At 41.2% G+C, this 23397-nt stretch overlaps 1 protein-coding gene across 2 annotated transcripts in view; it reads left to right on the top strand.

Annotated features, from left to right (window-relative positions):
• Positions 1–1991: 1991 nt before the first annotated feature.
• GRB14 (growth factor receptor bound protein 14) overlaps positions 1992–23397 on the top strand; it is a 134079-nt gene continuing 112673 nt past the window's right edge. For both annotated transcript variants that reach the window (XM_062187513.1, XM_062187526.1), the window contains exons 1-2: positions 1992–2319; positions 3618–3750. In XM_062187513.1, the coding sequence (XP_062043497.1) occupies positions 2129–2319; positions 3618–3750 (324 nt within the window). In that variant the 5' untranslated portion in view covers positions 1992–2128. The remainder of the gene's footprint in view (positions 2320–3617; positions 3751–23397) is intronic.

Raw genomic sequence — 23397 nt, 5'->3', positions numbered from 1 at the left:
AATCAACTCATTCTTAGAGTAAAGGGCTGCTGGACAGTTTTGCAGAAAATTAGGATAATAGTGGCAACTAAAGCTTCTTTGTTTCTTTAGTTCAAGCTATCTGCAAATATATAGCTCCCTTTGCTTTGCTAGAGTAAACACAATATAACTGTATACTTTCACATTAAACTCATTTAAAACCTGTGCTTAGAATCCAGACCATAATTCAGAGAATTAGATATGAACGAGGGCTCTGCCTGGCACAGAGCATCAATAAATGTTGGCTATTCTGGTGATTAGTATTAACTAGATCCCCGAGGGGCGCCACCATTGTGTCCTGGCTTGGCCACTGCATTGTATAAAGCATCTTGGACAGTACACCCAGGACACACCCGCCATTTTCTGGTTCTTTACTTTGACATTTGGAAAAAGAATAACTTGATTTTTATAAACTCCTTGACTCAAAGGTTTTCTTTCTTCAAGGGATATCCCCGGTTCCTTATCTGCTAGGAGTTAAGCACTTCCTAGATGCAGCCAGTGGTCGGTGTCCCGGTGGAGAAGGGGACGCAGAGATGAGGGTGTAGGTTGCCATCTCTCTCTCTTTTTAAAAAAGATGTATTTCTTTAGAAGTCAGAGTTACAAAGAAAGGGGTAGAGAGAAAGCTCATCCATCTGCTGGCTCACTCTTCAAATAGCCACAACAACTAGGGCTGGGCCCGGCAGAAGCCAGCGGTTTCTTCCGGGTCTCAGGTCGCGCATGCGTGCGGAGGCCCAAGCTTCCGCCACTTGGAGCATTAGCAGGGAGCTGGATGGAGAGTGGGGTGGCTCGGACTCAAGCCAGTGCCCATATGAGATGCGGGCACTGCAGGGGGTTACATAACCCCACATGGCAGCATGGGTTGCCGTCTCTTCAGGATGGCGGCGTTGGCTTTTCCCTGGACAGAGGCTGCGGAGGTTAAGACAAACTGGTGAAACTGATGCCAGGGACAGACGTTACCTAATTTGGTCAAAGAACAGAGTGTGTAAAACATTCGCAAACGCTCAACAGTGCGTGGAGATATGGTCAGGTGTGGGAAGAGCAGGAACGGTTATCGCCCTGAACTTCGGAGGCGGCTGCATGTGAGGTCATTACCATTTCAGGAGGTCCTGGTCTTAGAGAAGGGGCTTCCGGGTTGCAATCCTGACTGCCTCAGTTACTAGTACTCTGTGTGAAGCCCCAATTTCCTGATGCGCAAAAGAAGGTACGTGTTTAATTTCGGGAGCTGCTGTGAGCGTGGAATGGGGAAAGGCAGAGTAGGGACTCGTGACATGAAAGCTGCTCTCGAGAAAAGACAATAATCTTTCCAGTTCCAGACCCCTCCTGGTTTACTCATGACTGACTGAGGCTCCTCAAAATCTCAGTAGTTGCCTATGAGCGTACTCCCTGCTCGCTCTCCCTCCTCTCCCCACCCGCGCCCCAATCCTTGGCTTCAGAGTGCATGAAGAGGCACATGGAGACGGACCAGGGCAAACCTGGCCCCGTGGACCCCTGGCCTCCTGGCCCGGTAGCGCCTGTCATGGCGGCCCAGAGACAGCTTAGGTGATCTCAGATCGCAGAGCTGGAAGAATGGAAGGGTCTGAGAGTCAGCGCTGCCCGGACCCCTGCCTCGCCGGCGCGCTCCGCCGTGCGCGCGGGGAGCACGGGCTCCGCTCCGAGCCTGCCTCGAGCAGCGCTGGGCCCGCCCTGGCCCGGGCTTAGCCTGGCACTAGGCGCCCACCTGGGGAGGCGGCGGCCGGGGCCGCCCGGGCAGCCGCGAGCTGAGGTCCTGGGGCGGGCTGCCGAGGACCGACGCCACCTCCCCCGAGCGCGCCGGGCCGCCGAGCGCGCGCCCTCCCCGCCCCCTCCGCGACTCGCCCCGCCGCCCGCGGCCCCCACCCACCGGCCGCTCCTCCCCTCTCCCCACCCTCCCCTCCGCCCCCTCCCCTCCCCCGCCGCCTCGCAGACTGCTCAGCCGAGCTGCTGAGCCGCCGGGGCCGGAGCGCAGGCGGCCAGGCCACCGCACCTGCTGGGCGCTCGGGCCGCCGAGCCGGCACCCCGCCTCCCGCCTCCCGACACCCCGCAGCCTGGGCGCCGGGGCTCCCATGCCGCCCGAGCCCCCCGGCTGGCAACCATGACCACTTCCCTGCAAGATGGGCAGAGCGCCGCGGACAGGGCGGCTGCCCGGGACTCGCCGCTGGCCGCCCAGGTGTGCGGCGCTGCCCAGGGAAGGGACGACGCCCACGACCCGGCGCGGGCCCCCTGGCTGCACGCGCGAGCTCTGGTGCCGGCTCCGGACGGGACCCGCGGCTGTGCTGCAGACAGGTAGGCAGCCCTCGGAGGGCGCGGGGGAGTGTCCTGGCTTGGCAGCGGCCGAGGGGGTGAGGAGGCGGTCCTAGGGGGTGAGCCATGTGCCCAGAGCTGGGCCAAGTTAGAGAAAGTCTCCGAAGACAATTCTCTTGGAGCTGGCTCCTGCCGGATCAACAGGACATTGCGATCTCACAGCTTATAAATAGCATCACCGTTTCATTGAGAGCTCCTGGTCTCTCGCCTTTGCCCATCCGTGTGATCTGCAGGGAGTTGTGTGGAGCGGGGCGGGGGGCGGGGAGCAGCGTGGTGGGAAGAGTGGACTCTAGGTTCCTTACCCTCTGCCCCTTCTGCGTGACCCTGCATTAAAAAAAAAAAAAATTCTTATTATGAAAAAAAAATCGTAGCATAAAGGAGTTCACCTCCCACATAGAGTCTTAGACCCCGGCGAGGAAGCAAAGCATGGATTGACATTTGAGCAGTCTTGCCGCTCAGCAGAAAAGAATAGAGGCATTAAAAGGTTTTCCCATCTCCATAGCATTTAGCACTAAGTGCCTTCAGAGTTGCACGTACTTCAGGGACGAAAACCTGCTAGAACAATACCAAAGTCTGTAGTCCTTTGTATTCATACATTGAAATGATACTTTTCCCCCCAGATTTTCAAAGTGCTCCAACTTATGTGAAGTTAACATTACTCTCCAGTGGACTAGAGAACATTTATACCAGCAAGTTCTGTTAACTTACCTCCTCAAAAACACTGCCTCGCTGTTGAGTGTCTCTGAGCACTTGAAAAATCAACAGACTGTGTGTGGGCAACATTGTGAATGGAATTTGAAGTGAGATGAACCACAGCTATAATTAATAGATCATAACTTCCAGAAGTGATTAGTAAAATATCATAGGGATGAATTCACTTGGTGTAACTTAGGGACTTTGTCCATTGCACGGATCCGCGGCAGTGTCTACCTTCTCAGGATTTTCTTTGCAGTAATAATTACACAATCCACATTTCTGCCTCAGGAAAATTACAGAAGTGCTGAACATGGAGTTTCCGTGCTTGGTGACTTATTCGAAGTCCTGCACATTTCCCTAAAAAAAGATAGGAATACTATAAGAGATTTATTTTTTTTTGTCAGTTAACATATTTTATTTTTACCCACAGAAAGGACAGCACGGACCTCTTCTGTATACTTTATGTAATATTAGCATCATCACAGAGTGCTGTGTGTTGGCCTTCATGCACTTTTTAATGCTGACAGCATTTGTCTTTTACATTCTGTTTTATGTAAATTACATCCTATGTTCTCTTGCTGTAGGAGAAAAAAGCAAGATCTTGATGTTCTGGAAATGCCATCTATTCCAAACCCCTTTCCTGAGCTATGCTGTTCTCCATTTACATCTGTGTTGTCAGCAGGCCTCTTTCCCAAAGCAAATTCAAGGAAAAAACAGGTATGCATTGCTAAATTTTTTAATGAAAATATTTTAGGTGTTCTAAATCCATAAGGTCTTTGAAGAATTCCAGTAAGTTACAGTACTAACAAAGGATTAGCATGGTCTAATCTTAATCATTTCACTGACTGGCACCGTCCTCTGGTGTTGCTTTTAATTTTAGGGCCTCAGTTTTCCCAGCTGTATAACAGGAATGTTAAAGCTTACCTCTTAGAGTCTTGGGATGGGTTAGAAGAGAACATGAATATATGCAGAGTGCAGCGTCTGGGAGTTTTTATCATTTGCTGAATAGGTGAGTAGGGAGAACAGTAAGTGACCATAGAGTATCAATTTTAAGTCAAGGCTTGGAAGGGAGTGGGGAAGTGGTGGTAGGGTAAGAAAAGGCTTGGCTCATTTCTCTTAGCCTGTGTAATCATTTGTATTTTCAAAGTCAATCTCATTTGCTAAGGCAAGTGTTGCTGTGAATCTGTAGCACAGGCAACTGGAGTTTAGGACTGCGTATGTCTTCTTCATCTCAGTGACTGCCTCAGTCTGGAGGCTCTGTGCACAGAAGGCAGCTGACCTGTAAGGAATGGTCAGAAGGTGGACTTTGCTTTTCTGACGTTTTGGACTTACTTCAGCAATTAAGATTTTAAGAACCAAGTAACCGAAAAGAGATAAATCATGATGATGCATTCATGAACAATAAAAATAAGGTTTTCTAGCATAATTCATCTCATGATGCACTTCTTCCCAGTTTTGAACCAGCAAAGTAAAGAGAAATTTTGCTATAAAAATTCTCCTTGTTTTTATAGGAGTAGAAGTGACAGATTTAGGCAACCAGGTACCAGTGAAGAGGGGTCTAATGAGGAGAAGACAATTGGTCATTTTCCCCACCTACTGTTCTCTTTCCCTTTTCCACATCTCTGTTACCTCTGATGGCTTCAACAATGTGTGTTTATATTTTTGCAAATGGAAGAAATAACCTAGAAAGTAGATGATTTCTTCCTAACTCACAGTAATAGAAACTGGAGGATATGTGCTTGTAGGGAAGTCTGGTATATATACTTTTTTTGGGAGGTGAAATCTAAGTGGTACATGTGTTTTGCATAAGGATTGGAGGGAGTTATTCTTCAAGCACATAGGAATATTCTGAGTTGGCATCTTTGATAGGGGAGGCCAACCCTATGGGATGCACCTATACATTTGGTTGGGAAGATAGATGAAGAAGAGATTCTCTTGAAAGATTTGCTACCAGGATGAGGTTTAAAGTCAAACCCCAAGTAAAAAACAGCCCTACTGTCTTAAGCCACTTGAGATTTTCCTTTTGGGTGAGGTTATAAGTTGGAAGGAAGGTTAATAGATTTGATTGCATGCCGTAGTGGGAAAAGGAGATATCTGATAATGACATATAATCATCTAGGGAAATTCAGTAGATAATTTCGTTAATTATAGAGTGCCTGTTATGTTATTCGCAACATTCTAGGCACTATGGCACCCAGTTGAGCAAAAATGCCATTCAAGGAGTGTTTCCTGAAGTGGGGTTTTCTTTGGGGTTAAGATAGGGAATGGGAGATGAATAGGGTTAGAGATGTAGAAGGAGAGAGGTGTCAGCTGACTCTCACCTTAATTCTGTGAGTGGACACTAACAGAATGCCCATGACTAAGAGATGCGTTAATTGGACAGAAGAGTGAGAACATGTGTTGATAAATATACATCAATATTGGAAGAAAAAGAGCAGGATGTGCCTAAGTGTATATGGTCCTCAGACTAGAGGAAGACCTGGAGAATGAGGGTGTTTCTTTAGATCATGTTTAGTGAATTGGAAACTGGGAAGATGGTGAGATGTTGCTATTGACTTCAGTCATTTTCTGCGCTGGCCATATGTCCTGTGTCTACAGGGAGTTTCTCAGAGAGTACTGTACCCACATAGACAGTTGTGCTGCCTCCTGAACAGAGGGTCTTGGCCTAGCTTGTGAGGACCAGTTCCAGGGGGTTGTACCCACCTTAAAATGGCCATTCTTGTGGATCTCTTCCTTGGCCCAAGGGTTGGGGTCTGTATGAGGGGAAGGCTATCCTAATTTTGCAAAAGAGGAAAGTTTCTGTTTACTTTCTTTTGTATTTCCTTTTTCTTCCTTCTAAACTTTGCATCTAGAACAGATTCCCTAGCTTTCATTTCTTTGTATATCCTCAACTCTTTGGAATCAGAGAGATTTTGAGAATAGATGACTCTGTCAGTCAGTAATTTCTCTAATCTCATTATCTTTGTGACACACATTTCTCCTTTTATAAGATGGTCTGTCTGGCCCAATTATCTCTAACCTTCAGCTGAGATGGTATAAGTGACTGGATATGACAGGTTTTTATGAATATTGTTTGTGGTTGAAACATGACAGGAGAAGATGTCTGTTTCTTTATATTTTATCTCGTTTGTTTTGTTTAACCATCTGATCATTTCAGTAAATTCTTTACTGCTGATAGAAAAAGTGAAGAAGTATATTTGCTATTTATAAGTAAATGACAAGGAATTTTGAGAGAATCCAGACTGCAATGTTGAATTTCATCTGGCCCTTCAAAACCACAGTCAAAAATCTCTGTAAAAACCATGGATTTTTTTTCTTTTTCTTTTTTTACAATTTGAAATGGCTGTATAATGCATGAAAGGTGAAACATATTGAAGCAGCAAATAGAATGTGCTTTATCTGTTTTCACAAATAAAATGTCCCAAAGCATGCAGCACTGTAGGCTTTCAGTATTACTGGTTTAAAATGAGAGCTAGAATGAGAGAGAATCCATACTCCTTATTCTCTCTCTCTCTTTTTATATTGCTGGCCAGAAATATTCTCTAGCCCTATGTCTTTGTGTTTACCAATAGAACAGATTTAAAGTGTTACCTTTCTCTATATACATGGTTCACAAAAGTCACTTGTATTAAAAATGAATTGAATTGTGCATTTAATCTCTTTATATGTTAATTTCAGATAGAAACTTACTAGGAAATTTCCCTTAACAATAAGCCCTAAACATCTATTATTTGATGAAAAGGAAAGAGTAACAGAACTTTAATCCTGGCAGCAGAATCAGTTTTTGTCTCATGCTTGTCAACCTGGAGGAAGTTTTTATGCTTGGACACAGTGTCAGTTGCCTCCTGGGACCATGCAGTATAACTAATTCAGAATAAAGTCTCTGAGGATTCTAAAGATTAAAGCACAAAGTTGTGGAAAACTGTGCCATGGGATATTTGAGTTGGGAAGGGCTTTTAGATTACCCAGTGTAGTGATCTTTTCAAACAAGTGTTTAAAATGAGTGTAAGCAACACCTTGTGGCTGATGGTGGCACAGCCAGGATCCAAGGGGTGAATTTCTTAAGGCTTTAAGGGTCCCTGTTTAGGAGTGAGGACCATAGAGTAGTACCAGTAGTGAATGTGTGTTGGTGGTGCTAGTTTCAACTTGGCCCCTAATAGACTAAGAGCAGGGGTGACAAAGGCCCTTGTAAGTGTTCATCTAAGGACTCAGGGTCTCTGTTTTTTCCGCTTCCTGAAATATCACTATCTCTTTGTGTTTTTGTCCTCTTCTTTCTTTTCCATCTCCCTACGATTCGCATAAAAATATGAAGTAATAGGTTATATTGTCAAGTATGATTTATTACTATGAAAAATAAAATATATCTTCTAAATAAGTGATTAGTTTTCCATAGGCTCTGTCTATGATATTTTTCCCCTCAACTATGTTAGGAATTTGAAGAGGATAAGTAGATCTCTGTCCCCCAAATTAAAGGCCTCTTATGTCTGTCTTCTGTGATGTCAGTAGTTATCTCAGTTTGTATGTGCTCAAGTTGTATATCATATGTGATCCTGTAGGAATCCTGTGTGACTATTACATTAGTTGACATCTCATATGCTCCTTTCCCTAGTATACTCAGAAGTAGAAATAAAGAAATTCTATCCCCATATTCTCATGTCTCCAGAGTCAGATGATCAAGCTTTCACCTCATTTACTTCGTGTGTTCATTTTATAAACAATTATTTTCTTTCTTGAAGTAGTTTGAATTAAATCTTGTACAGCCTGTCATTGCATCCCTACCTAGTTTTATTTGTATCTCTGAAAAAAAATATGTTTTTCTTAAATCACCCAAATGTCATTATGCCTTAACAAAAATAACAATAATTCCTTGGTATCATCTAAAACCATTCATAATCAAATTTTCTCCATTGGAATGGCACATAAAGTCTTCAAATTACAAACTGGTTATGTTTCAGAAGACTGCAAATTAGCTCTTTGGAAGTTTAAATTCATTTTCGGCTGGAAACAACATCATAAATTGTATTTTGGCCCTCCAAGCTATTTTACACTGTTCTATTTAATGGGAAATGAAACAAAAATATATGCAGAAAGAATAATAGAAACAGTACTTGTTCCTATTAGGGATTCAAACGAATCTATCTTTCCAACAGTCATTTGCTACTTTTGCATGCTGGCACTTGATGAATATCAGTTTTTCCGAGAGAAGCATTTGAGAGAATACAGATCTTTGTGGTAGGGTTGAAGCAGGCAGGCTAAGCAGCGCTTCTCAAAGTGTGGTCACGAAACTACTGTCCCGAGGGTACTTGGAGTTCTTGCAAATTCCATTGAATAATAATCTCCTGGGAAGGACACAGGCATGGGACATATTTTTCTCTTTCAAGTGTATATGTAAAGTCAGTGCTACTCTGGTGCTTTACCATTTTAAGCCTCAGACTTTCTGACCTTTCAAAATTGTGAACACCTGTATTTAGTTGAGAGGAGGTGACATGAATTGGTATTGATTGTTTAGTAGAAACAGAGCCTCAAATGAACTTACCTCAAAGGTTGTGTTTTAGTACCTGAAGACCAAAAGTTCACTGCTCTCATGAGAGACTGGAATTGGGAACTAGAAATCAGCAAAAATCTAAGCAGCTCCTTCCTCTGTTCTTCCCGCTCGTTCTACCTACATGCACAGCACATAGTCACTACTTCTGCCTGCTAAGCAACTTCGCTTTCTGACGTTGCTTGGCGGTTCTGCTTGCCCTAATTTCATGTCAGCATCTGTGGCCCTGCATGGCCATCCTGAGTTTTCTTGTTCAGATAACTAGTTAGAGTCTCTTTCTGGAGGGAGACATTAGCCTGGTGTGCCCAGCACTTATTCAGTCATTAATGGTGAAAGGACAGAGGGACCTGAACCCTTGCTCACTAAACAAGGCTGTGGGGATAGATTTTCTGAGAAGGCCATTCATGTGGCATATGGAGGACAGGGAAAGACACAATGGACAGATAGTGCCGTAGGAGAAAAAAGAAAATCTCAAATGGAAACTAAGAGGGCACAAAAATTGATTCTTAGCACAAATGTATGATGATCCAATGATTGGTTTGTCTGACTTAGCCTAACCAGTTCATAGTGTCCAGTTCCTTTGCCTCAGTCCACCTACTTTGCATGATGCCAGCCCTTCAAGATAATCAGCTTCCTTGGCCAGTGTTCTCAGCTTACAGCTTAGTGAGGGCCCTTAGCCCAGAGGATAGGAGATAGCTCAGGGTACTCATCGCCTCATGCAAACCTTCATTTGCAGCAGAACACACCTACCTGTACTCTAAAACTTAAATCCCCTAGCAGTTCTTTATCAAGGTTTTATTTCCCGTGTGAAGGTCACCTCTAATTTTTGGTTACTTCCCAAGATACATTTGCAGTCAAACCTTTATCTATAATATGGGTTTTATTTTTCACTTCTTTGAAAGCTCAGCTTTTAGTTTGCTTTTCCCCAGGGGCATGCTTTATGTTCTATTAAGAGATGGAAAATTGGAGTCATCATGCTTTAATATAAACTGGGTCTTAATTAATATAAAAAAGATTTCTTCAGTCACAGATGTTACTTTGGAAGATGTCAATATAGTTGGAATAGTAATAAATTCTGTTGTACAAGTATATAGTTACATGTACTTGAGTGGGGATAGGCAGACTTGAGAGTCATCTTTTTGGCATTTTAGATAGAGAACAACTCAAGGGAGATGCTAGAAAGTAGCCACAAGCCTTTGCCAATACAAAGGAGTAGAAGGAGAATGGGACTTATTTATAAGACAAATGGGAGAACTGACTTCTTGCTCTTTCTTTTGGTCTATTTAGTATTTTTTCAAGGCCATAGAGGGAAAATACACAAATAGGTTTAATCTTCTTAACCACTTTGCGAATTCTTATATTCCACGAGATCATTAAAAATGATCTTACACTTTTTCATAGATGTAATGCTGCACGTGGTGGTTAGGTGGTTATACTAAAGTGTTTTAGCCCCTGGAAACTTCAAAGAATAATGCACTTTCAACATCCTGTGCACCATTTTTAATGTTGCTTTTATGAAAAGATATGCGTCAGTAGGATGTGATTGAAAGATGCTGGATTGGAAATGAACAAACCCAGTTTCCAATGTGGTCTTGTTAGATGTGATGTTAGTCCATTGCCCACACTTCTTGGACTGAGTTCTGCAGTTTTCTTTTGCAGGTGATTCTGATAGCTCTTGAAGCATCAGAAGTCTTGTGTGGTAAATCCAGGACTGGTGTGTGTGTGAGGAGGGGAGCAGGGCCTCTATTCAGACTTCCCACATGGTTACCAAGCCTCTTTTGATGATAAGCACTTAGGAGTGCATGACCCAAAGGGTATTGGGGCTACCTTCAGGGAGATTATGGGGGAAAGGAGGGTCTGGTTGAATGAGAACTTGTGCATTAACATCAAGTTTGAAGTATTAGAAAAAAATCAGAGAAGGCATCACTTGTAGGAGGAGCCAGGTTGAATGCTGAAGGTAAAGTACAAAGGCAAGCATTTAAGAAGTAAGAACACGCAGAGAGATGCGAACTTTTGAAGCTGGAGTAGTTCCAGTGTGCACTTGGCTTTTCTTGGCTTGAAGGGTGTGGAGTGATCATAGCCTTTATGTCATTCTCTAAATTCCTCTTGCTCCACCCTCAAATCATCCATTTGGTTGCTCAAGCACAACACCAAGGAGAACATCTTCCAGTCTTTTTAAGTATTGCCACATCTTTCATCAAAATGGACTTGAATCTATGTACTTCTTTCTCTCTGGCTGCCAGTATTCTAATTGCAGCTACTGTGTTGGTACTGTTAGGAGCCACATGCAGGGGTCCCCTTTCTTCGACATTAGCCTGTCTTGGTCCATTATCCACACAGTTGTGTCAGGGAACTTTAAGGAATGTAAAACACATCATGTTAACTCCTTGGTTGAAGAATATTTTGATAACTTAGAATAAAATCCGAACATCTTACTTTGGCCTACATGTGTTTGGCTCCTGGCTGCTTCTTAAACCTCATCTGCATTCTACCCTTTGTTTATTATATTCTAGCCATAATCCTATCTATTTCTGAACTTGGCAAACACTATTATTATTTTTTTTAATTTCAGAATTTTAGGCGTAAATGTTTTTGTGCTAGAAACTTCTTTCACTGGCTCCATTTTATACTTTAGATCTCAACATATGGCACTCTTTTGTTTAAGGAATACAACTTCATACATTTAATATATACAGATTTAGGAACATGATGCTTCTTCCCCTCCATCTCCCTCCCACCCATACTCCTGCCTTTATTCCTCCTCCCTCTTCCTTTCCCATTCCTATTTTTTAGAGAGATCAATTTTCAGTTAATTTTTTTACTGATAAGATTAAGTCTACACTAAATAAAGAGTTCACCAATTAGCATGAAGAAAAAAAAGAACAAAAGCACACAAACAAATAAGAGAAACATTGTTCCCCAACAGCCAAGGCAAGGACTGTTCAAAATCATTGCATCTCAAAGTGTCAGTTTCACTCCTATAGATTAGATTTTAAGTACTCTATTAGTTACCACAAATCAGAGACCTTATGGTATTTGTCTTTTTGTGAATGGCTTATTTCACTAAGTATAATGGTTTCCAGTTGCATCCATGTTGATGTAAATAATAGGATTTCATTTTTTACTGCAGTGTAGTATTCCATAGTGTATATATATCATAATTTCTTTATCCAGTCTTCCGTTGATGGACATCTGTGTTGATTCCATAGCTATTGTATTTGAACTGAAATGAACAGTGGGGTACAGATAACTCTTGTATGCTGATTTTGAGGAGGCCTTTTTGGACCAGCCTATCTAAAACCCTCCTACCTAGTACATTCCTGGGTTTATTTCCTTGCCTATACTTAACATAATTGGAATAATCTCATTTATCTGTTTGCTCTAATCATTTGTTGTTTTTTCCTTTCTTCAAATGGACTATCTTGGATCTATTGATCTTGGGTTCTTTCATTGAAAGAATGAATGAGTAAATGGATGATTAAAGAAATAGGGGCCCAGGCACCAGAGGCTTAGCGGGTAAAGTCACTGCCTACAGTACTGGCATCCCTCCCATATGGGTGCGGGTTTGAGTCCCAGCTGTTCTACTTCCGGTCCAGCTTTCTCTTATGGCCTGGGAGAGCAGTAGAAGATGGCCCAAGTCTTTGGGCCTCTGCACCCACGTGGGGGACCTGGAAGAAGCTCCTGGCTCCTGGCTTTGGATTAGCACAGCTCCAGCTATTCTGGCCATCTGGGGAGTGAACCAGCAGATGGAAGACCTCTCTCTCTCTGCCTCTGCCTCTTTGTAACTCTGCCTTTCAAATATATAAATAAATCTTTTTTTTTATAAAGAAATAGTTAAAGTCCCCTATCCCTCCCTGGCCCCCTGTGAAGCCAGCATCACATATGAGCACCAGTTCATGACCCAGCTGCTCCACTTACAGTCCAGCTCTCTGCTTTTCCCTGGCTTGGGAAAAGCAGCAGAAGATAGCCCAAATGTTTGGGCCACTGAACCCTTGTGGGAGACCTAGATGAAGTCCTGACTTTGGTCTGGCCTAGCCCTGGCTGTTGAGGACATTTGAGGAGTGAACTAGCAGATGGAAGATCTCTCTCTGCCTCTGTCTCTCCCTTCTCTCTGTAACTCTGACTTTCAAATAAAATCTTTTAAAAAGATGGATAAAATCAATTCTATCAAATTAGATTTTGACCTTCGGTAATCATGATCATTCTTCTTCATTAAACTCTTAAAATTATTTCTAATTCTATTAACAGACTGTTTACAAAAACAGATATATGGTAGGCTCCTAGACGAATTGGATTTTAGCAGTACATATCTTTTGGTTTATCTTTACATAGGGAATTTTCATTATGTATAATGAAATTAATGGCCATTTTTCTGATTTTATATATTATTATCTTAGTATAGTTATGATGAGAGATGCTCAGTGAGCTGCTATGCTTTTTTCTAGCTTGCTGTGTGTTCACAAAACCCACCCCTTAGAAAAACTCAAGTGGAAATATCAGTTGGGTTTATATGAGTCTGGTAGAGCAAGAGGTAGATGCTGGCAAATGTCTTAATTATTAATTATTAATGTTATTGGTGAATTATTTAGGCCATCACATGGAAATGGGGAGACTTACCCCTTAAATATACATGAGGACTTAGCAAGAGGTGTTCAAACTCATAGATTTACAGGAGTCAGTTTCATCTGGGTCGTCATCTTTTTTGCCTAAAAATTATTGTCCTGAGAATGCACCTGTTTTCACCATGACCTTCTCATCTGGTATATTACCCTGGGGCAGGGAAACCTCTAGGGCATCACATGTAGGGAAAGCTTCCCTTAATGATTAAGCAAAGCACTGCAAATCAGAAGAGTTGCTTTCTTTTTATGCCTTCACCCTCTTCTACAAATGGTGAACTGTAGCTTGAATTGAAGATTTTAACTGATGTTGAATTGTTTTGCATTCAGATATATGATAGCGTGATGGTAGTAACTGAAAGTTTAATTTTTAAAGCTTTATTTGAGAGAGTTCCTATCTGCGGGTCCACTCCCCAGAGGCCTGCAATGGGTGGAACAGGACCTGACCTGGAGCCAGGGATAGGGAACGCAGTCCAGGTTTCCCACATGGATGGGAGGAACCCAATTATTTGACATTACTCTTGCTTCCCAAGGTCTGCATTGGGAGGAAGTTGGAGTCAGGAGCTGGGGATCAAACACATGCACTCTGAAGGGGGATGCAGATATATTAACATTTAGGCTAAATCCCCACTCCCAATTTTCAATTTCACTTCTAACACTGCTGACTGTTGTTAAAGAATGTAGTATAAAACCTTTGTGAGGGAGTTTCCGGAATGAATTGAAAGGGTTATCAGTGAGGAATATTAAGTGCTGAAAATGACATTTTGTCATGTATGTATATGTATTTTTCATGATTCTGAATATGTATTTATAGGGTGCATTAGAAGGTAGAAGAAAGTGCACATATAAACTCTGACATGACATAGGTTAGTGCTGCAGGTGAGGTTACCTGGGAAGCCGACTTTGGAACAAATCTAGGTGTGGGTGCAGGAAGTGTTCACAAAAGAGTTAGTAGAAACAAGACCTGGAGGAGTGGGCATGGGGAGGAGTTGGGCTGTAGTGCAGCCCCTCAAAGATGTTCACCTATCCCATAGGAACTCTGGAGCTGCAGACTTACTCAGAATTAGGGCAGATGAGCTGCTTAGGAAATGCCTGACCTGCGGCATGGTTGCTCTCTTTAGCAGAGTGTTGAGGCCTGCCGGGAGACCTTAGCCACAGGTTCTTCGTGGCTGAACCTCTCAATAGCTGGGAGAACAGGCATAGCAGCCCTGATGGGGTGGGTTTCGTGGTGTGCCACAGCATCTACTACAGTAAGGGGCTGATTCTTTTAATGTAATAGAAATCTTTTCTGGGAGTTAGGAAGTATTCACGATAAACTAGACAAAACTGAAGGGGAAACTTGTACATGATTTCTTCCAAATTTTGTGTATGTAATTCAATATTGTGGTTAAATCTATGTTAGCAAATCATATTATGAACTATTTACTGAAACTCCAGCCAATTCCCATTCCACTTCACCATAAAATATTTTAATATTTTCCACTTCCTAAAAAATTATATGCTGGCTGCTGGGCTAATGTTTTGAGTGAATACCATTTGCTTTCATTAACAAGGGGAAATTTTTATCTTGATGAATACTACATTTAAGACAAATACTTCTAATTTCATAGTTGTTTTGTATTTAATTACATTCAGCCGAAATTGAGAGAAATGTTTATTGATATAATTATCAAAATAATTCTGTATGTTACCTATCTCTTCCTCATACTCCCCAGAATTCTTAGTTCTGTGTTAATTTTTTACTGCATTCAGCTATTTGTCTTATAAGGTATAATCTATAACTTTCTCCCTGATTTTAAATATTTTTTCTCAGGATGTATATTTATACCTCTGTTGTAATTGAAAAAGTTGGATTTTATCTGATAGATTGTAAATCTGAATTGGCTGATTTGAGGGTGAGGACTCACTTCTCAGTTTGTATGTTTGACATTTTCCTTAAATCCAATAAACCAAATATGGGATCTTAAGCTTTTGATGAAATTATATTTATGATATATTTTGAGGCAAAATCTCTTTTTATTTAAGATAGGTAATTGAATGCCATTAAAGCCATGGTACTTTTTTTTTTTTTAAAGATTTATTTTATTTATTTGAAAGACAGAGTTACAGAGAGAGGTAGAGACAGAGAGATCTTCCATCCGCTGGTTCACTCCCCAGATGGCTGCAATGGCCAGAGCTGCGCGGATCCGAAGCCAGAAGCCGGGAGCTTCTTCTAGGTCACCCACGCGGTGCAGGGGCCCAAGGACTTGCGCCATCTTCCACTACTATCCCAGACCATAGCAGAGAGCTGGAGTGGAAGAGGAGAAGCCGGGACCAGAATCAGTGCCCCTATGTGGTGTTGGTGATTCAGGTCAGGGCTTTAACCCGCTGCGCCACAGCGCCGGCGCCGAGACAAAATCATTTTAGTAAAATAAAAAAGAAAGAAATCTTGCAAAAAGCCATATGAATAAAAGTGCACTTAGGACAAAGAGAAATAAATCATTAATGATAATGTCTTATTGATAAGTTTTCAAGAAATGAGTTTTATTGGGTAACAAATCATTTTCAAGGGAGTAGTTTCCAACTTGTTGTTTTCTAAATTTAATTTTTTTTTTTTTTTTTTTTTTTTTTTGCTGGTAAGAGGAGCAGAGGTGCAGAGAGAGAGAGAGAGTGAGCGAGCGAGAGCAATCCCCTTGGCTGGTTCACTCTGCAGATGCACACAACAGCTGGGACTGGGCCAGGCCAAAGTCAGAAGTTGAGAACTGAATTTGGGTTTCCCACCTGGGTGATACTGTTAGATGTTAAAAGGGGTCCTGGTCAGGATAAATGTTTGAGTATTGATTTTCCACTCTAAGCACATTCTAAATTTGGATTATTCTTGCTCAGAATCAGTTCTTTGTCTCTTTGGTCCTCTTGTGTTTTCAGTCTTACCAGCATACTCAAGCCAGTGAAAAGCACATGTACTTTGTGATACTGAGTCCAGTACATGCTTTTCAATCAAGCCACATTGACAGTGGAAGATGACTTTCGTTCTTGTGAAGGGTGACATATGTGTGTCAAGCACAGCATTCAGATGAAAGGCTACTTTGGTATTATTTAACTGTGTATTGGCAAGACTCTGGCCAGTATCTGGTTTCTCTTTAGAGCCATTTTGCATTATATTACAGTACTCTTACTGTGCTGTGCCAAGGAAATTAAGATCAGCTGGAACAGTCTGTAGGTCATTGGCTTGAAATCTTAGGGCACTTGGAACTCGATGTTTTGTTTTAATGACCTCATTTAGGCTGAACCTGCCTTTGTCCCAAAGGCATAAGGGCCCCTTTACAAAACCATGTGTGCACCTTGGGAGAGATGTGGGAGAGACTCAGGGAAAAATGACTAAATATTTTAAAATACTGGGTCAACCTCCATGTATGGAGGATTTAAAAAATGATGACTCTTTAGTGGCGAGAGATGAAGAGAAGTCCTCATTACACTCTTCAACATGGATTTAGTCTCCAAGTCCTGTGATATGTAAGACTGCTTTGAAGGCTGAAGAATGTGGTTTTAAGAAAAATGAAAGGAAGAAAGGTTTACAGAACGTGTTGCAGTTTGTGGGTCTTGTACTCTGGCAGATGCATTCTGAAGAGATTTCCTATAATTTCTGAATGGATTCATTCCATTGTTAAGGAATGAAGAGCCTCCTACATAATATTGCCGGAGTGACATTATACATGTATGATGTGTACATGCACATAGGGTGTGTGTTAGAAGACCAATATGGGAAGTTGATGATAAACACTGCACACTTTTTTCCTTTGTTAATATCAATTGAAAATGGGGAAATACTCATCTTCAGTGTACTCATTCATTCTCCAAATGCCCACAGTGTTTGGGGCTGGGCCAGGCCTAAGCAAGGCACTTAGAACTCAATGCAGGTTTTTCACATGGGTTGCAGGGACCCAGGGACTTGAGCAATCATCTGCTGCTTCAGAGTTTGTGCATTAGCAGGAAGCTGGAGCAGGAAGCAGAGCTGGGACTCTAACCTGGGCACTATGATATGGAATGCAGAAGTCCCAAGTGCTGCCTTAACTGCTACGCCACGTATCAATCCTCTCCATGAATTTTCTGGAGTAAATTAAACTTCTTAGGGTTGTTGCCTACTACGAGATGGCAAAGGCTGTGTAATTACTTCTGCATGAAGTAATTTTGGGAAATTCTGGCAGGAACACCTGAGAAACACTGGTGTGGCTTTCAGTGCTTTGGGAGGTCTGGCTTTCTAACCCTCAGGAGAGTTGTTGATCATCTTCCTTCTTGTATCTTTTCCAACCAAGTGCTCTCTCTGGAGTTTCTTTGATTTTGTTGGTACCCCCATCATTGATGTTGAAGCCATTGGGGTTTAAACATTTGCAGTATCTTCCATTTCCATGTGCCTTGCAGGAAATTGCTCTTGCAGAAGAGTCTGAAGACCACCTAATTTCTACTTCTCAGTCCTTGTTTCGATGTCTCAGGATTTCTGGACGTTTTTGGCTACTCTTTCCTTCTTGAATCACCTGACTTCTATGTCTTACAGGTCTCTGTTGTAGGATGCCATATTGATATTTCTTAGAATTTTTTCCTAGAACTTGTTTTCATTTTACTGCCACAGTGATCTCCTCTACTTCCATGGCCTCAGTTATAACTTGTCTAAGACTGGGCTAGATCTTTTTCTTGGGCTGTTTCACAGAGATCTTTGCTTGTATAACCAAACACATTTCAAACTCAGAATATTTCAAATTGCTTTAATAGTTTTCCTCTTTTTTTTTTGACAGGCAGAGTGGATAGTGAGAGACAGAGACAGAGAGAAAGGTCTTCCTTTGCTGTTGGTTCACCCTCCAATGGCCGCTGTGGCTGGCGTGCTGCAGCCGGCGCACCCCACTGATCCGATGTCAGGAGCCAGGTGCTTCTCCTGGTCTCCCATGGGGTGCAGGGCCCAAGCACTTGGGCCATCCTCCACTGCACTCCCTGGCCACAGCAGAGAGCTGGCCTGGAAGAGGGGCAACCGGGACAGAATCCGGCGCCCCGACCGGGACTAGAACCCGGTGTGCCGGCACTGCAAGGTGGAGGATTAGCCTAGTGAGCCACGGCGCCGGCTTAATAGTTTTCCTCTTAACGTGCCCCTTCGCCAGTGTTTCCCTTGATTGGGAATGGAATAATCTCTTATACTAGAAAATCATAAACCTTAGTTAATCTTTGACTTCTCTCTATTCCTTTCTGTCCTCTTCCAGTTGGATACCAAGTCTTTTTGGAAAAAACAACTGTTGGATTTACCTATTTTTTATAAGCTCTCTGCCATTGCTGCAAGGAGGCCAAATCATCTCTTTCATAACTTCTTTGAAACCCTCCTCACTGATTACTCTATTTTTAGTCTTATTCTACTCCTGGAAGTGTAATATTATTAAAAAAATTTCTTATTGTAAAATTCATAAATCACAAAGTTAGTCATTTTAAAATGTACAATTCACTGGCATTTAATACATTTACAATTTTTTGCCACCATCATCTTTCTCTAGTTTCAAATCTTCATCAACCGAAGAGGAAACTCTGTACTCATTAAATAGTCACTCATCAACCTTTTCCTGTTAGCCCCTGGCAACCACTAATCTATATTCTGTCTCTCTGGAGTAACTGTTCTGTACATTTCATAACAATGGAATCATATAATGTGTGACCTTTTGTGTCTATGTTCTTTCACCTGACCTGTTTTTGAAGTTCATCCATATTGTAGCATGTAATAAGATGTTTCTTAACATGAAACAATTCCAAGTGTGTAGAGAAGTAACTATATTTTTCTTTTTAAGAGCTGATTGTTCATTTAGTATGTGATCATTCCTTATTTTTGCCTTTGTTCTCTATCCTATTTGGTTTCTCCTCTCCTTTTAGTTCAGGAGCCAATGTTCTGAGTATCCTTTCCTCCCACGATACCTTCACAACATAGAGTACCCTAGCATGTTTTAATGACTTATGTAAAAATATTTTGTATATGTATTTCTGCAACATGTTGTCTTCATTTGACATTTTTGTTTAATCTGTATTAAAGAATGTAGATTTAGTTCATTTTAATTTTATATCATTGTACACATCTATTCGTAAATTTTTGTTTCCCAACTGAAGAAAATACCCATCATAAGAACCCACAATTTAGTGTATGCTCTTGTGCCTGTGTTCAAGGATCTTTCTACTGTATGTATTTAGAAATGGAATTGCTATAGAGCAGGTGCACATTCAGTTTTGCTAGACCTTGCCAAATCGCTTTCCAAAGCAATTGTACCCGCTATATGCATCTCTATTTCCACACTTTCTCATCAACAGCTGGTATTTTTCAGAATTCAACACTTTTGCCAATGTGGTGAATGTAATAAAATTTAATTACTGTGTTAATTTGCATTACCTTTATTACTTGTAAGGTAGAACATATTTTTCATTTGCTTTTGACTATTAGTCATTCTTCTTTGTGATTTTTCTATTTATATATCATTTAAATTATTTATTTATTAGAGGAAAGGAGAGGTGAGATGAGAAAGAAGGAGAGAGAGCGGGGGGGGGGGGGAAGAACGAGAACGAACCATCTACTGGTTCACTCCCCAAATGTCTACAATGGCCAGGAATAGGTCGGGGACAAAGCTGGGAGGTAGAAACACAATCCAAGTCTCCTGTGTGGATAGCAGAAACCCAGTTACTGAGTCATCACTGCTGCTTCCCAGCATTTTCATAAGCAGAAAGCTGAATGCAGGGGCCAGAGCTAAGAATTGAATATTGGTACACTAATGTAGGACATGGTGATCTTAATGGCTAGGCTAAACATCCACTCCCAATGTATATTTTTGTATTGAATGTTAAAGATGATTTGTCACAGTTTTTTATATGATATTGGTAGTAATCTTTTTGTGATTATATACATTGTGATTATCTTTTCTCAGTTATTATTATTAGCGTTCACTTTGTTTGCAGTACCTTTTATCATTGACTATTTTAGTTAAATCTTGTGTGCTTTTGTACATTTTATTTAAGATTTTCTCTCTCTATTTCATGAATGTATTTTCATTTAGTTATCTTTTGTTTTTAAAGATTTATTTATTTATTTGAAAGAGAGAAAGAGAGAGAGAGAGAGAGAGAGAGAGAGAGGTCTTCCATCCGATAGTTCACTCCCCAGATGGCTGCAATGGCTGGAGCTGTGCCAGTCTGAAGCCAGGAGCCAGGAGCTTCTTCCCGGTCTCCCATGCAGGTGCAGGGGCCCAAGGACTTGGGTCATCTTCTACTGCTTTCCCAGGCCATAGCAGAGAGCTGGACAGGAAGTGGAGAGGCCGGGTCTCGAACCGGCGCCCATATTGGATGCTCATGCTTCAGGCCAGGGCGTTAACCCACTGTGCCACAGCGCCGGCCCCTCATTTAGTTATCTTAACATTTTACTTCTCACACTGGTGCCCTTCATATAACATGATTTATTTTCATGTATGATGGGAATCAATTTTTTCAAATGAATAGCCATTCATGCAAGCACTGTTTATTCATTACTCCTTCTTTTCCCTCAATCATGCCCTTTATTTAGGTGGAAGTAATACTTTTGAATGGCATACCATTGTCACTGTTCTCTTAAAGCCCTTCCATGGATCCCCCATCACTCTTCAGATACTTCTTTAAGAGAGTCCTTGAGGCCCTGTGTAGCTGGACCACCTTGCTAATCTTTCTCTATTTCCTCCTTACCCACTGTGCTTTGACTATATTGAACTTCTTTTAGTTTTGTGTTGTGTCCTTGTCTTACCTGACCTAATGAGGATGAGAAAGATGCTGAATTTCCTTTTGCCTGTCTTCTCAGTCTTTAAATAGCTAGCTCCAGTTATGTCCTTTGGAAGAATGGCTTGAGGCTTCTCTTTCCCTATCAGATACGTTGGGTGCCCTGCTTGGGCAAGTCAGTTACATTGCAGTATCAATCTGTTTTCTTATCAGTGTTTCATGATTCAGGAAGCTCTCAGGGGGCAGCAGAAGCCATGTGTTCCTCAGGAATTTAATGTATTTCTGTATTTTCTCATTGTGCTGGGCACACTCTAGATCCTCCATAAATATTTGCCCAATGAACAAAGTTCAGATAATGCTCTCATCTCTCCCTCAATCAATCCTTTCTTTTCTTTTTTCTATTCTTTTCTTCTCTCCTTCCTTCCTTCCCTCCCTCCCTCCCTTTCTCTTTCTTTCCTCCCCCCTTCCCCCTCCCCTCCCTTCCCTCTTCTCTCCTCTCCTCCCCCTCCCCCCACCTCTCCCTCTCCCTCTCCTCCTCCCTCTCCTTCTCCTCTCCTTCCTTTCATTTAAAAAAAAAAAAAATTGGAAACAAAAGTGATTTTGTAAGCAGGCCAGGCCCACGCTGTGGTTACTACTGCAGAATAGAATTCTAGAGGAGGACTTTGTTGAGCCTCCCATCTTACAAGGTCTAACACGGTGCTTAATGGAACAGAATCAGTTTTATCCTTATCCATGGGTTCCTTTTTCCCCAATATTAGTTTGGACTTGCTTACTTTATTTCTGAAGTGTAAAGTACAGTAATAGTACAAAGTTTAAATATGAAAATGTTTGTTACTTACTTGAGAAAAGTGGTTTTTCAAAACTGTTAAGACAGAACCCTGAATTGTGAGGGTTTGTATAGTATAAAGCAATATTATTTCCTTTCTCTTATATCTGCTAATAACAGTATCATAATACAACATTAGCAATGATACCATTTTCAGGATACATTCAAATGTTATTATTCTTATGCTGTATCATCTTACTGTAGTAAGTAGAATATTTAGTTTTATCCCATTTTGGAGATTAGAAAATAGGTGTTAAGATCAAGGGTTAAAACATACAGATGATGCCTGGCAGCCAGTACTTACTCCCAAGTTCTCGTATTTCACCTCAGTCCCTGTTACCTCACACAAAATACCTCCTCTGTGCTTTCAATATTGTGGATACTAACATAGTGAAATGTGTATTGAGATAATAGTAAAAGATGATAATAAAATGACAAAAGATAATAAAAAAGATGAAACTTAACCTTAATCTATTCTGATCCCTCTCTACTTCTGTAATGTTTTTCCTTTGATATTGGCACACTGCCTTCAAGAAATACAAAAAAATCCTTTTTCTTATTATTTAAATAAATGTCATAAAGTTTTAATATTGTTTTTAATTTTTAGATTTTGACTGATTTTTAAAAACAACTAGGGAAATTGGATCATTCTAAGATCAGGATGTATTCTGACTAAAAAAGCTTAACTGTACATGGGGTGTTAAATTTTCATTGACAAGTTCCTTGTCTGGGATTTAATTGAGATTTAAGCCAGTAAAAATCTTGCCCTGTGGCCTAGAAAACCAATGGACAAAGTAGATGACCTGGAGAGGAATGGATTTCTCAATCCTTTTTTTCCCCACTGGGCAGAAGCCAAGTCACCTGAAGAGAACAAAGATTTGGCAGTGGACCTGCCTTGCCACTGTGTGATCACCATAAGCAAGTCAAATACTCATCATTAGAATAAATGTGGGGCTATAAATATCAGTGCTGAGAATACTGATTTTTAAAGCATGGAATCAAAAGATGATTCAAGTATTTAGAGATTGAATTAGGTTCCATTTAAAAAATGAAATTGACAACCTTTTACTTTAGTTATCAGTATAATTATCCTTCAATCTTAGAAAGGTTGTTTTATATGTATGCTTTACGGTATCAATTATCAAACTTCAGGGGACATAATATCACTTAGAAAATTTGATAAAAGTGCATATTCCCGAGACTCATCCCTGCAGAATCTATTTCCATAGGTCATGATATGAGAACTTCTAACAAGCACTTGCTGGGAGATTCTTATAGTTCTGGTGCAGATTGAAGACCACTTTTGAAGAAACCTCGTGGCATGATTTTATTGAGTCACTGTTTGGAAGAACATTTTTCCCACAGAGGAAGGATTGAGAAGAATCTGCTATCATGGGAGGAGGTGTTACTCTTGTACCCTTGTACTTTATACAAATTTGTGGTGGCATAATATTTTTTCTGAAGAATCACATTTATCTAAATATATTTTGTGTGAAAGGTGATGAGCTTTTGATTGAGTTTTGTGGTGTCTTTTAAATTAAAATATATTAATTATTAAATTTTGCTAAAGAACTAATCAACAGGAATTGTCAGTGCTCCTTGCTTGTATTCTAAAGTGGTTGCTGAAGTAGCTTGCACAGGGGGGAGCT

Source organism: Lepus europaeus, chromosome 1, assembly GCF_033115175.1.
Source record: "Lepus europaeus isolate LE1 chromosome 1, mLepTim1.pri, whole genome shotgun sequence".
NCBI classification, from domain to species: Eukaryota; Metazoa; Chordata; class Mammalia; order Lagomorpha; family Leporidae; genus Lepus; species Lepus europaeus.
Note: the sequence above shows the minus strand (reverse complement) of the source record. Positions and strands in the feature narration are given on the sequence as shown.